This window comes from Cyprinodon tularosa, unplaced genomic scaffold, assembly GCF_016077235.1.
Source record: "Cyprinodon tularosa strain WSP-4 unplaced genomic scaffold, ASM1607723v1 ctg8, whole genome shotgun sequence".
NCBI classification, from domain to species: domain Eukaryota; kingdom Metazoa; phylum Chordata; class Actinopteri; order Cyprinodontiformes; family Cyprinodontidae; genus Cyprinodon; species Cyprinodon tularosa.
The window spans coordinates 3101054-3114862 of record NW_024039562.1 but is presented as its reverse complement, the minus strand read 5'-3'; the positions used below and the strand labels follow the sequence as shown (position 1 = coordinate 3114862).

At 37.6% G+C, this 13809-nt stretch overlaps 1 protein-coding gene across 2 annotated transcripts in view; it reads right to left on the bottom strand.

The window, feature by feature from the left end:
* The window catches only part of slc12a5b (solute carrier family 12 member 5b), a 41270-nt gene extending 27986 nt beyond the window's left edge, over positions 1-13284 (bottom strand). The window contains exon 1 of one of the 2 annotated variants that reach the window (XM_038271358.1): positions 12899-13284. In XM_038271358.1, coding sequence (XP_038127286.1) covers positions 12899-12953 — 55 coding nt within the window. In that variant the 5' untranslated portion in view covers positions 12954-13284. The remainder of the gene's footprint in view (positions 1-12898) is intronic. The other variant, XM_038271357.1, reaches the window with a different exon arrangement.
* Positions 13285-13809: the final 525 nt, after the last annotated feature.

Genomic DNA, 13809 nt, shown 5'->3' with positions numbered 1-13809 from the left:
GCTTTTTAAGCTTAATAGGACACAGGCCCAGAGGGATTATCCAGCAGCTGCTAGAGTCCATAGAGGATCACAGAAATGAACATCTTCACGTGCACCAATCAGCAAGAGGCATCAGCATTCATTTTCACCTTGCCTGTTGTAACCAGGAATTAAGCTAATTCCATAAAATGATTTGCTTAATTTAGTTTTGTCATTTCACTCGCTGTTTTGTTGTTTGTTTGATCCTGTCTCACCCTCCAGAGCAACAGCAGCACAAAGCAGTCTGTAACAAAAAATGTTTTTGTTTGTTAGATTTCATAAAAACAGGACCAATAACAGACATTTCAGCACAGGAACGAAAAAAACAAAAACAAACAAAAAACTGCAACTTTCTTGTTGATGCTTTTAGCTTTTCATCACAGAGCTATAAATCAAAACTTTTGAGATAATGATCATTTGTATTTCTTGTAGCTCATTATTTGTAACTTTTTGTAAAAAGGAAAACAAGCAGCATTTATAGATAATGTCCAAAGAGTCTTGGTGTGAACAGTGTTTATTCAATCTATTTCAAAAATATTTTATTAATACCGAAAGGACATTTTTCAACAACGTGCTGTTGAAAATTTATAAGCTCTAAAGTTAAACTCAAAATTATTAATGACATTTCCTTTAAAGCTACAGTGTGTAATAATTACAGGCATATAAATTCAGAAATTTAATATATTATACATAACTATGTTATTTATCATCACCTATGAGCTCAGCCTTTTAACCATAACATTTGCGTTGCCTTAGAATTTGTTATTTATAATTACATAGGAGCGGGTCTCGCAGCCATGGAGGCTGACATCTTTGCGCTACGGCAGCGCAGAGGCAACAAAATAGCGATTGCGAGATCTCCCATGACGCTCGAAAATAACTACGGCAAGTTGAAAGAGATGAACTGAGACGGTACTGAACAGTAGATGGCAGTATTATGCCTGAGAAGCGTTTAGTCTGCCTGAAACCAAAGAAGAAGAAGAAGCAGGTATACTGCGCCTCGGTAACAAGAAAGGTAAACAAGGCGGCAGGCGTGAGTGACTTGCAAACTGTTTGGCACTGTGTGGCCAAACATCAGACGAATGGAGGATCATGCCTACTCTGTATCACAACGAAAAGCGGCGGACACCGAACCCCCGTCATCTTAGAAGCGGAAACACGACGAGAATAAACGCAAGAGTGACAAGAAACGACAAAAAACACGGATCAACATTGGCACGGCATTTACACGATGGAAGTCACTGATGGAGGAAGAAGGTTTTCAAAGTGACGCTCAAGTTGCCAGTTTTCTCTTGGACAGGTAATTAATCCTATACACACAATTGTCTAATATCACTGCAGTTTTTGGAGTACAGGATGCTCAGACCTGTCTAAAACAATAACATGCTGCGTGATGATGCTGTTACTCTCCAGTATACTTATTCAGCAACGTCCCTGACGTTTCACAGGTAATGATTCAGTAATTTTCTGTAAAATAATTTTCTGGATATATACCTCGGTTACTTCTCTCCGGCTCCTTTGGAGATCTTCAAGCCTTTCCTCCTCTGCTCTCACCCCGCTGGCTCCCCTCTCTCGCCTGGCCCCAGCTGCACGCTCACCCCGGCCTCTCTGCCCTCTTCCTTTCCCTCTTCCTTGCCTTGTAACCCCCGTGCCACAAACAAGACTTGGACTCTGTAAACGGGGAATATATATTCTTCCAGCGAACACAATCTCGCTGTTAAACTAATGACTACAATTACTTCGTCTGTTTATATCACCATGCAAAGCAGCTCACCAAAACGTCACAACGACGTAGAAAAAATAACGGGTATATTTATTATCTTAAGTCTACATGAAATCTATACCCTACACAGACTAATGAAATACTATCTGTAAAATTATCTATGTAAACAAACCTCATCACTTGAGAAGGTAGGTGATGCGGACGTCGTGGAAGACATTTTGTCCCGTAACGCTCGCCGTACTGTTGGGGGGGAGAAGCGGTGGGGGGGAGACGTTCATGTTGCTGCAGTCTGCAGTCTGACCGCTAGATGTCGCTGAAAATTACACACTGTAGCTTTAAAAAAAATACTGCAGAATAATTTTACCAGTCAAATCCATGCTGACCTGCTTTTTGTATGTTTTTACATATGTTTTTTCTGATGAGGTTCAAGTCTGTGGTGTTTGAAGATCTTATTGCAGTAATTTTCAGCTCTTTCCACAGATTGTTTATCAGCTGCAACTCCAGACCATTTCAAAATGTTATTTCTTCCAGTCAGACGAATCATATTAATAAAATTAAGAGTATTTAAAATGTAAATCTGCCAGAGGTATGATTAGTTTTGGAATTAGCTGTAGCTACAGCCTTATAAATAAACCTTACTTTCTGGTGGAACCGAGGATCCAGCTAATTGAGATGCTGAATGAGAAATTGATCTGAAAAGTAAAACTGGCTAATGAGCTTTGTATTTTTTTTTAGTATTTTTTCTTAATTTTTTTTATCTAGGGGCTTTTATTTGCAGAAAGAAAAGAAATAAAGACATACAGCAAAGCCCATAAAGTCAGGAATTAGGTTACGGCCTTTGTTTCAAGTGCTAGCCTCCATATATAGCGCGCTGGTTCGACCTCTACATCCAGAACATATATTATTTTAAAATGTTTCATTGTTTTGGCTTGTAATGTCACTCTGAAATAGTCTAGATCTCCTTTTAAATGGCTGTTGTGATATTAATCACATGTTGCCAGATTATAAAAAAAATCAAGTTTGATATTTTCTTCGCAGAATCTTCATTTGATTAGTTAAAATCTGTTAGAAATGTACATCTATGGCTTGTTTTACCCATATTGTTTTACAGCTTGTAATCAATCTTTATTTATTTCATTTTTACTAGGGTTATTGGTACCTTTGGACTTTAACAAGCACTCTATCTACCATTTCCCTTTAAAGCGCTTGTGACACGCTTTTCCATCAACTGAAAAAAATTGAATAAAAGTGCATTGATATAAAAAAAACAACCCCAGCGTCTCACATTCCCTGGTGATTACAGATGTAACAAAAGACAACTATTACTCAACATTGGAATATTTCTATGAAAATTAAAATAATAAATAAAAATTAAGGGGAACTCTGGGGTCATGCATTGTACCAAGGTATATAAACATTTCAGGTATGCTGCAAAAGCAGTCTTTAAATAAGTTAAATTAAGTGTATTTACCCTTAATTTGAGTACGTAAATAAGATGATTTTCCAATGGAATTAGTATTTTTTCTCTTAAATTAAGATAATTATGTAATATGTACTTGAAATAAAGCAATGCAATAGTTTTTTTTCTTATTTTAAATGTAAATTGTCTTGTTCCTTTGGTAAAGTGTCTCGCTTACTGCACTTACTTAAAGAAAAAAATGACTTCAGGTTGAGTATAAATAGCATTAATATGCTAACACAGCGCATTGCTCCTTAGTTGCAGGAATCCTATGATACCGGACTTAACACAACTTTTATAGATTAAGGAGGAGAAGTGCTGCAAGAAACACATGAATGCACTGGAGAAGTTCTTTCAAAGGGCCTAATATTTATAGACAGATGACCTTCACAGTAGATACTATTTACATGCATTTTAGTGGATCTAAAGTGAAAATCTCATGAAAGAAAAGGCTGTCACCAGAAACATCATGTCTAAGCAGGTAAAGAGATATCAGTGTTGGTAATATTGAACATTTTTAAATAAGAATGATCAGAATAATCAGTTCCAAACACCAACCATGTTCATTTTATTCATATAAATCAATAGAAATGTCACCAGAAACAAGATCTGCCCATAGTCTGTATTATATAGAAGTAATTTAATTATTTCACTGATTCATGCTATTATGTACGTATATGGCATGTAGATATATATGCTTGAGGATGGAGATGTGCTTTGAAGATGAAAACTGTAGTTTAACATGGTTTCTTTGAACAGCCATCCCTTTAAGTGTCTGATTATTAAATGAAAATGAAAAAATATATATCATGTATTACATTATGTACATTAAGTCTGTAACATAAATATTGCAGATTTAAAATAAATGCATCACAACAGATTCTAAGGCTGAAATATATTGAAAAGTCAGGTAATGTCTTCACGTCCTAAAAGGACTTGTGTTTGCTGCTGCTCAAAGTTTCTACCTGTGTTAGCTACCTGTTTTTTGGGGGTTTTTTTTCTGCCACTGTGTGATGCTGTCAGTCTCAGCAGAGCGTTCAACACCCTCTGTGTCCTAGACGTGTTCTCTGCTAACTGATGACATCTGACTTTCTTTGTCTGACTGCTTCATCTCTATACAATAGTGATTGAAATGTATCGTTGTAAACATCCAATTTTTCACCACTGTCTGAGATGTCAGTCACTGTAGCAGCGGTAAGTTTGCTATGGTTCCTTTTCCACTTTGTAAAATAGTGTGACATAATTGCAAAATACTAGTCTGAGAGTGCTTTTCATAGGGAGATTTTAACCATAGTTGTCGACAAATAAGCATTCTAACAGTTTGACATTTATTTCTGTAGTATTTGATATTTTTTTTCAAATAAATCTCTTTATATGGGCCAATTCACAAGTCATACCATGTCAAGGCGCTTTACAGAGACCATTTAATCAGATGTTATCATTGTTATTTAAGAAAAGGATGTCACAACACTGTAGATTTGGACAGTTTCACAGAAACCAGTTTTCTGTGCAAATGTAAGTAAATATTTATTGGGTGCTTTGACAATTAGTATATAGTCTTTTGGTTATGTAGAAGGATCTTGCTACTGTTAAAAGGTTAGGCAGTATTCATTACTTTTAATGTGAAAAAATCCCGACCTGCTGTTTCTAGCATATTCCAACAATGTCTTCATCTCCACTGCAAGGCCGCCTCTTTAAACAGCTCTAATGTTGTGCAATATCTATTTAGTGCAGAACAGTTTTTTCTTTTTTGCCATCTTCCTCTATTGCTTCTCTGTATCCTTAATGATATCTGTACCAAAATCTTGTATTATTTTAATATACATTTATCTCGTTATTTGACTACAATTACTTATAATCAAATCAAACATATTTCAACATTTAAATGTGGATTTTGGTTTAATTATACTTAATTTTAAAATATACTCTATAAACAAAGATTGAATAGTCAACACAATTGCTATTACATGGTAATAACAGAAGGTCAATTGTTTTCCTAAAGTTTAACACACCATAACCACTTGTAAATCTGTTATAGTTTCAACCAAGCTGTCTCAGAGGTAACGTTTGCTGAAGGCCTTAAATTCACTTGGTTTTATGGATTGTCATTTTCAGAACCTCACATATATTCTAAGCTGTTGTGAATTTTCATTAGTCTCTATAAACATTTCAACAGTTTCTAAATGGGAATCAAAACATTTTCCAGATGTGAACAATGAAGTGAAAATACTGTTTCTAATAAAAGCAATTTCCCACCTCGGCAACTTAATCAATTCCTGCTTGACAAAGAAGAACTGTTATTTAAGAAAATTGTTATTGCTTGTTTTGCTCAGCAGCTAATGAGTCCACTCTGTTCTTTTACTTGTTTGCCTCTTTAAACAAAGAGAGAGAGACAGAAGTAGAGAGAGTAGCTATACTTAAAGGGATTTATTACCTGCGATATTTTAACTAGTTCTTTGTCTGTGAGTAATGAAGCATATTGTGAAATATTGTCACCTTTTATGTTTCTTCAGACCTGTGTTTCAGGCTATCATGTTTGATAGTTGGTAACCTGATGCACCAGACAAAATAAAATACTGTTTAAATTAAAGGGTTTTTTTTCTAGATGCATCCATAATCCCCTGAATATAGGAGATATGATGTTGCTGCTCAAAGAAACTACATGATTTGCTAGCTTTGGGAACAAATTCCAACTACAAATCAGTTAAAGCATGTAAAGGAACTAGTTTGAGAAATTTTACAATAAGCTCTGAAAATATAGTAATTATTGTGGTATATAAAGAAGCTGTGATTCAAGAGATGTGTTCAATACTGTACATAAGCTTTTTCCTGTGATAAATATAAAGTACATTAATAGAAATGACAATATATTTTACTTTTGTTTACCTTCAACAGTCAAAGGCAGCTCTAAAGAAATGGGTTTTTAACCCTTTTACAGTCTTCTGGGAGTTTGTTCCAGATCAGTGGAGCCTAGGAACTAAATGCTGCTTCTCCATGTTTTGTTCTAGTTCTGGGTGTAAAGAGTAGGCTTGAACTAGAAGACCTGAGTGATCTGAGAGGTTGATACACTGACAGCAAATCTGTTATGTGTTGAGGTGCTGATCCATTCTGTGATTTTTTAGCATGTTGGACCATGGGTGGTGACAGTGGGTAAACAGACTAGGCTCAAAACACAGCACTCAGAAATATGTCTACCCTGGTAAGGTTAGGTGTGATTATTAGGCCCGAGCAGCAAAGCGCTGCGAAGGTCTATTGTATTTCGAAAGTTTCTTATTATTATTATTCTTTTGGCACTTCGAACGCATTTTACGGGGACTTCGCATATTCAAAAACTCAGGAAAATGTGGCAGTAAATTGTCCCCCGTGTGAAATAGCCGTTCTATAATGGAATCCAAAATGGCCGCCCCCAAATTACGTCACAGCGCCCCCTAACCTCCAACTTGACTTGAGGCATTGGGGATTAAAATTTATCAAAGGAATTTTTCTACATCAAAGCATGTGGGTGTGGCTAGGCGTCAAACTTGGTCATTAGGCAGGGAAACAAAGGGTAAGCCCCATGTCATATTATGACTAGGGCTGGGTACCGAACTTCGGTTCTTTTATGGTACCGACCGAAATGCTTCGGTTCTACAGAGTATCGAAACATGCCTCGTCTTTCGGTACCAAGTTTCGGTGATTGGCTGTAACACTTAACGTGATTGCGTCATCCAGGAAAAATACACAGGTGGTCACGCCTACAGCCAGGGTTCATGTGTATCTGTTGTGAACTGGTTGCGAGCGTCGCGGAACTCCTTTAAAATGCCCCCCAGGTCAAAAGTGCGGCTTCACTTTATTAAGACTGATGCTAATAGTGCAGAATGCAATACATTGTGCACAGAAACAATTTAAGAGCAGAAAGTTGCTCGGTGTTTGACTGCAAGAAGAGCGGACCGCAGCCGGCGCGACCATCCTCCTCTCAGCAGCCCGTGGGCAGAGCAAAGCCAGAGCGGAGTAATGCTGTAATAATGTAATAATGCTGCAATTTCAAACTGGACGCAGCAGGAGAAGCAAAATCACGTCTGCTGCTTCCTTTTTGCTGCTTGTACCAGTTAGTTCTGACGCGCGGCTGAAGAAGCTTTGCTGCTCTGGCTGCGCGGTGCAAAAGTGGCTCTGATGCACGTTGGGCAGAGCTACTCTATCCTTTATTTGCTTTGCAGCTATATTTGCTGTGATCAGTGGGAATAAAGTAGTTTTATTATGTTTTTAAGTGGGAAAATCCACCTGAAAACTTAATCAGTGCAGTCAGTTCATCCGGCCTTCCAATATTTCTGTCGGAGCCGCTCAGACCCCCACATACTAGCGGTGCGCTGTCAGTAGGATCCCATTCAACGGGCTTGTTTGTCAGACATGGTAATTTTTCTAAAGGAAAACTGCTAAGTAAAAAGGTCCTCACAATGTTACAGTGAATATTAGACACTGATTTTTTTTTATGTAAGAGGAAAAATGTAAATGGAAAAATCAGAGCTTAAAATAAAACTCAAGATTTGTACTTTTTTATGTTGAGTAATTTTCTTTTTCTTCGAATTGATATTATAAAACTGGTATCGAAAAAAGTATCGTTCAGGAACCGGTATCGAAGTGAAGGTATCGGTATTGGTACCGGTACCGAAAATTTTTGAACAATACCCAGCCCTAATTATGACTGAGAGTTATGAAACTTGGACCACTTATGTAACCCCTCAGGACCTACAAAAAAGCCTCTTGGAGCCATGGTCCAAACCCCACAGGAAATCGGCCATTTTGAATAAAAGAAAACCCATTGCTTTTTTACCTTCGCGACGTGTTTGAGTGAACTCCTCCTAGAGCTTTTGAGTTACATACTTCAAACTAACTCCACCTTGACTTGAGGTATAGGGGATCAAAAGTTATCAAAGGAATTTTTCTACATCAAAGCATATGGGCGTGGCTAGGTGTCAAACTTGGTCATTAGGCAGGGAAACAAAGGGTAAGCCCCATGCCATGTTATGACTGAGGGTTCTGAAACTTGGAACACTTATGTAACCCCACAGAACCTAGAAAAAAGCCTCTTGGAGCCATGGTCCAAACCCCACAGGAAGTCGGCCATTTTGAATCAAATAAATCCCTTTTATTTTTTACCTTTGTGACATATTTGAACGAACTCCTCCTAGAGCTTTTGAGTTACAGAGTTCAAACTTACTCCACCTTGAGCTGAGGTACGGGGGATCAAAAGTTATCAAAGGAATTTTTCTACATCAAAGCATTTGGGCGTGGCCAAGCGTCAAATGTGGTCCCTTTGCTATGAAACACAATGCAAGCCCCAGGCTATTTTTTTAATGAGAGTTATGTAACCCACCAGGACCTAAAAAAAGTTATATTGGAGCCATGGTCTAAACCCCACAGGAAGTCTGCCATTTTGAATCGAAGCCATCATTAGCTTTTTCATCTTTATATTGTATGTAAGCTAACTCCTTCTTGAGCGATTGGGCTGCAAACTTCTAACTTGCTGAACCTAGACTTAAGACATAAGGGATCCAAAGTTATCAAAAGATTTTTGCTGTGACAAACCATGTGGGCGTGGCCAAGCATCAAAATCTCGCCATTAGAATATGACTATAATGCCTCAGGCCCTGCTTTTATTAAGGATTATTAAATTTGTATAACCCAACAGGACGCACAAAAAAGTCAGTTGGAGCCATGGTCCACACCCAAAAAGAAGTCGGCCATTTTGGATCAAAGATACCATTTTCTTTTTTTAAGTCATGACATATCTTCGTAAAGGGCTCTTGGTTTTTTTTTTAAGTTAGAGACTTCAAATTAACTGTACATGGACTATACTCATAGCAGATTAAAAGTTAGCAAAATTATTATTCTACATGGAAGCATGTGGGCGTGGCTAAGCATCAAACTGTTAACTCCAGTCATACAAAGCCATGCTTTTAGGAGGAGGAGAATGATGATGAGGATGAGAAACAAACAGCAGTAGGAGACACAGTGAGGGCAGCAGCAGGAAGAGGAATATGAAGCGAAGGAGAACAGGGGGATGATTAGGATGATAATCAGCAGAAGCAGAAGTAGAAGGAAGGGGAGGATTAAGAGAAGCAGCAGAAGGAGGAAAAGGATTAATATAGGCAGCAGCAACAGGAGGATGAGGAGAATGAGCAACACAAGGAGGAGGTGGGTGATAAGGATGAGAAACAGCAGAAGGAGAATGGGGGAGGATGAAAAGAAGCAGGATAAGGAAGATGAAGAGGATCAGGAGAAGCAGCAGCAGGAAGGGGATGAAGAGAAAGAGCAGCAGCAGGATGAGGAGAAGGAGACGCAGCAAGAGCGACAGCAGGAGGAGGAGAAGGAGATGCAGCAAGAAAAGCAGCGGCAGGGGGATGATGAGGAGAAGCTGCATTAGCAGGAGGATGAGTAAGATGAGGAGAGGCTGCAGGTGGAGGAGGATGAGAAACAGTGGCAGCAGCAGAATGAGAAGGAGGGGGAGGATAAAGAGAAGCAGCAGCAGGCATAGGCTGAAGAGCAGGAGCATAGGCTGGGAAGGAGCATGGAGGTGGAGGTCGCTTGGTTCCCGCGGTCGCAACATACCAGGCAGTGCGAGCTGCGAGGGCCGTGCAATGCCACTTGTGGCTTTAATTATTATTATTGTTTTTTTTTTTTTTGTGGTAATTTTTCCAATTGTGTCTTCTGGGGCTGCACTGTGGTGAAGAACCACTGCCTTAAAATTAAAATCTTATGGCTTTTAAACTCTGCCAGTAATCTTTCTGTTTGCATGTTCCCATGTGAATGAGCAGGATCTTTCTGTGTACTGACATAACTGTTCTTTCAAGAAATTACATTTTGATATGTATGCATGTGCTCTTTTTTTACCTTGTGTTTCTTTGTTTGCAAGGCGTACAGTATGAGGTACTATATATAATACTGCATATCTGCAGGTATACCAAAGTCATTTTTGATTGTAACCCATATTGAAGCAGGTGCTGTGCAAATATCTCTGTTGAGCACTCTTCATTAATGTATGGACAATCAGACAGATTGATTCAGACCACCAGCAGATGAGCTGACGACATCTGGCAAACCGATTAAATCTAATGAGGGCAGATGTATCAGTCTAAGTTCAAGAACAGGACAACATTTGCTTCTTCACCCTGACATATTAAACATAATACAGCCATCAGAGTTGTTAAAGCTAACTAATTAGCAGATTATATTTCACTCTATAGAAAATGAAAATTAATCCTGATCATGGACGCTTTTAAAGTGTAATTTAACCTTTCACATGGATTAAACAAATGAGATGTTGCGTGTTTAAAAGTTGACCAGGGTAATTTTTTTTATATTCTAATAAATCTATGACAGATTGCCTTGTTTGTTATGTTTTTTGTGTATTTGCACAAATCTATTCACAGCGAGTGAAGGAGCATCAGACATGAAAGACATCCCATGACATTGAACCAACCTTTTGCATTATATGTTACATATATTATAACTACCTCGATGTAAATGTCCTAAAGCACATTTTGTCCCTAGTTTCAGGTATTTCTGTAGGAATTAATTTGTTGTTCTGGGCATAATAATAATAAAAAAAAACTGTGTCTATATTGATTGATTGACTATCTACAGTAGAATTAATATTTATACTTTTTTCATTTTAGTTGTGTATTCATATATATAGCATTTAGTAGATTCAATTATTGTAAATATGTTATGTACACTATAACAGAGTAAGCAGTAGTATCTCCTGATGTATGTAGTCAGGACTTAAAAACACTATTATAGAATAATTATTTTTTTTAAAGGAAAGGAGCATTAAGATCACTCCTTTCTTTTGGCTTTGTTTATTCAATTAAACAAGAGGCAGGGTTCATCCTTATCTCTGTCTATCCACCACAGGCAAAAGTCCCTGCCTGTTAGTGGAGAAATTACGTGCTTATTATTAATGTATAATCGGTTTGGTTTTTACCCTATGTGCTGCAAAACCGTCTGCATTTTAAATAAGTAAATCCTAAATCAATGGCTTGGGAGTATTACTAGAGTTAAATTAGCTTGTATCTTCTGCTATAGTGAACAACAAGTGGAAAATTATAGCTTCATAAAGCTGAGGGGGAAATTCACCGGGAGACAGATAACTGCTGTTTTCTGGAATAATACAAATGTTTAAATCATCCCTTTAATGTTAGAAAGTCACAGATGCAACACTGTGAAAATGTAAACTTTGACATGAATGACCTTCTGTAATGTATCCCTTATTACAGTGTAAGACAGCACAAATAAAGGTGCCATGGCACAATGCTGGTAGTGCATCAACTCATCCATGCATAGAAGATGTCAAACTTCCAGCAGGAAACAATTAAAGAATTGAAAACAGAACCTGCAGTTACCATAGAACGATAACTTTGACTACTGCTCACAAATACGTAACAGCAACTGTGGTTTCTTGGAAGAAGCTTGAATGTATTTGGAATTCCGTATTTATAGGAAATATGATTTTTTATGTTTTTATTTCATATAGAGAAGAAATGTATGTTGGTTTTCTTTATCTAGCAACATAACAAGCATAATTCAATGCAGTGGTGCAGCTTAATGTATACTAGAACAAACCAAATAAATAAATAGTGTCATTGTGTGGTTAAGGAATTAGACATTTCTTCAAGGACTTTTTAAGAGTTTTCTTTACAAAGAAAATCATTATTCTCTAGGTTAATAGCAAATAATTTACTGAAGGAAAAGTATTAGCCAGCTAGTACTAATAGCACTACTACTAATACTTATTATCATTATAAATAATAATAATAATAATATTAGTAATACTGATGCTTTTTACTCTTTTTTTGTCATGCACAAATAAATAAATAACCTTGTTTTGACCCACGGATGTTTGAGCATTTTGTTTTCCTTCACGTTCATATTTCTGTAATTTTTTTAGAACTGTGTGCATTACTTTGATTTGTCTCCTTTGGTTTAAACATCACTGATCACACTATTTTAAGCTCTCTGGTTTTCAACCTAAATGGAGAATAAAGAACTTGGTCTGCAAGAAATCTAAATAACAGCTACTTTAAATCTTATAAATCTGATAAATCAGATCTTTCTGCAAATGTGCTGCACAGTATAGATGATTAAATCTTGCTTGCACATTCATATATCAAACATTATTAGACTAAAAAAACTTGAGATGTCAATTAAAGGGTAATAGATATTCTCCAAGGGCCGATAAATGTGTTCCTTTACCTAAAGTGGCAAGAATAAAGCTGTTTCTGGTTAATACATTTCATTCTTCAAAGTTACCCAAATACGGAACCTTTTGAAGTCCTCAAGTTTCGCTCCCACAAGCATATTTCTACGTAGCAATCACACAGGAAACACATTTTTTCTCTGATGAAGTGTCAAGATCAAGCTGCAGCAACTCCCAACCTAAACCTGTAAGAAAACATGCTTTGCACCTGTGAAGTATGTATAGGCCTTAAATTAACACTGGCTGCCTTTGGTAAGTTTACAATCTTTTTCTATAGTTGTTTTGAATTATCCTTTTTGAGTTTCCTATTAATATTATCTACAAACATAAACACTGAGATCAAAATCTTGATTCTATTTTGCATGAAAAAAGGAGAATAAAACTGATGCTCTAGGCTCACACCAATGCTGATCAGTCACACATGGTCCTCTTACATCAGTCTATCGCAGATTTCGTCACTTACCCAGGCTGGTGGGTCCCCCTTCTCCGTCTTCACAGTCAGTCATGTTGTTCTCCATCCCCTTTACTCAACAGGCTTAGAAAATGCTTGGCAGCTTAGAGTCAAAGGTGAGACTTTTGCGTCCCTCCAAATAGCTCTTCCCTTGCTTTATCTAATTATTATTTTCAGTGCGGAATAAAAAGCTATGTTTTATGTGCTTCTTAACTTGCCTGGTTTCCTCTGTCTGTCATAGAGAGGAGTCCAGGGATACCGAGAGCTGCTGCAAGGGAGAGTGGATGCTGGTGCACGGTGTCACTCACATGCACGCTCTCAGCATCTGCACGCTACTCACCTCCCAGCCAGTTTAAGCCTGGTGTCTACATTTGTGTATTCAGAAGGTTTTATCCCTCTATCCTCCCCCCTGTCCCTCTTTCTCTCCGTCTCATCATGAGAGATCGATGGAAAGGGATTGAGAGACGGAGGGGATACGCGTCAGACCTCGGAGCACAGCCTCCTAAGATTAAGCATCTATGATTTGCTTTCAGCCAGCAGACCATATTGCATTTCATCACTTTGTGTTCATCCCTCTCTTTTACTTTATGTCTCTATTATACTCTTCTTCATGGTCAGGGCCCTTTATCTGTAACTTACCTGGAGGCTACACTTTATAACTCAGTCAACCTATCTCCCACAGTTACCCCCTGCACTGGCTGAACTGTCTGGGAGAAGAGGCTGACTTTTGGACTCCTGGAGTGCATGGGAGACACTTTTCCATTGTTTCCCATTTATAAGCAACTTTAACTCTGTGAAAGTACATTTAGAGAGCAGTGATGGAAAAATAAATAATCTTATACAGAACGTATTCATTATATTTAGTTTATCAAAATACATTTGTTTTAATATATGTTTTTATTGGATAAAATTGGAACACTATT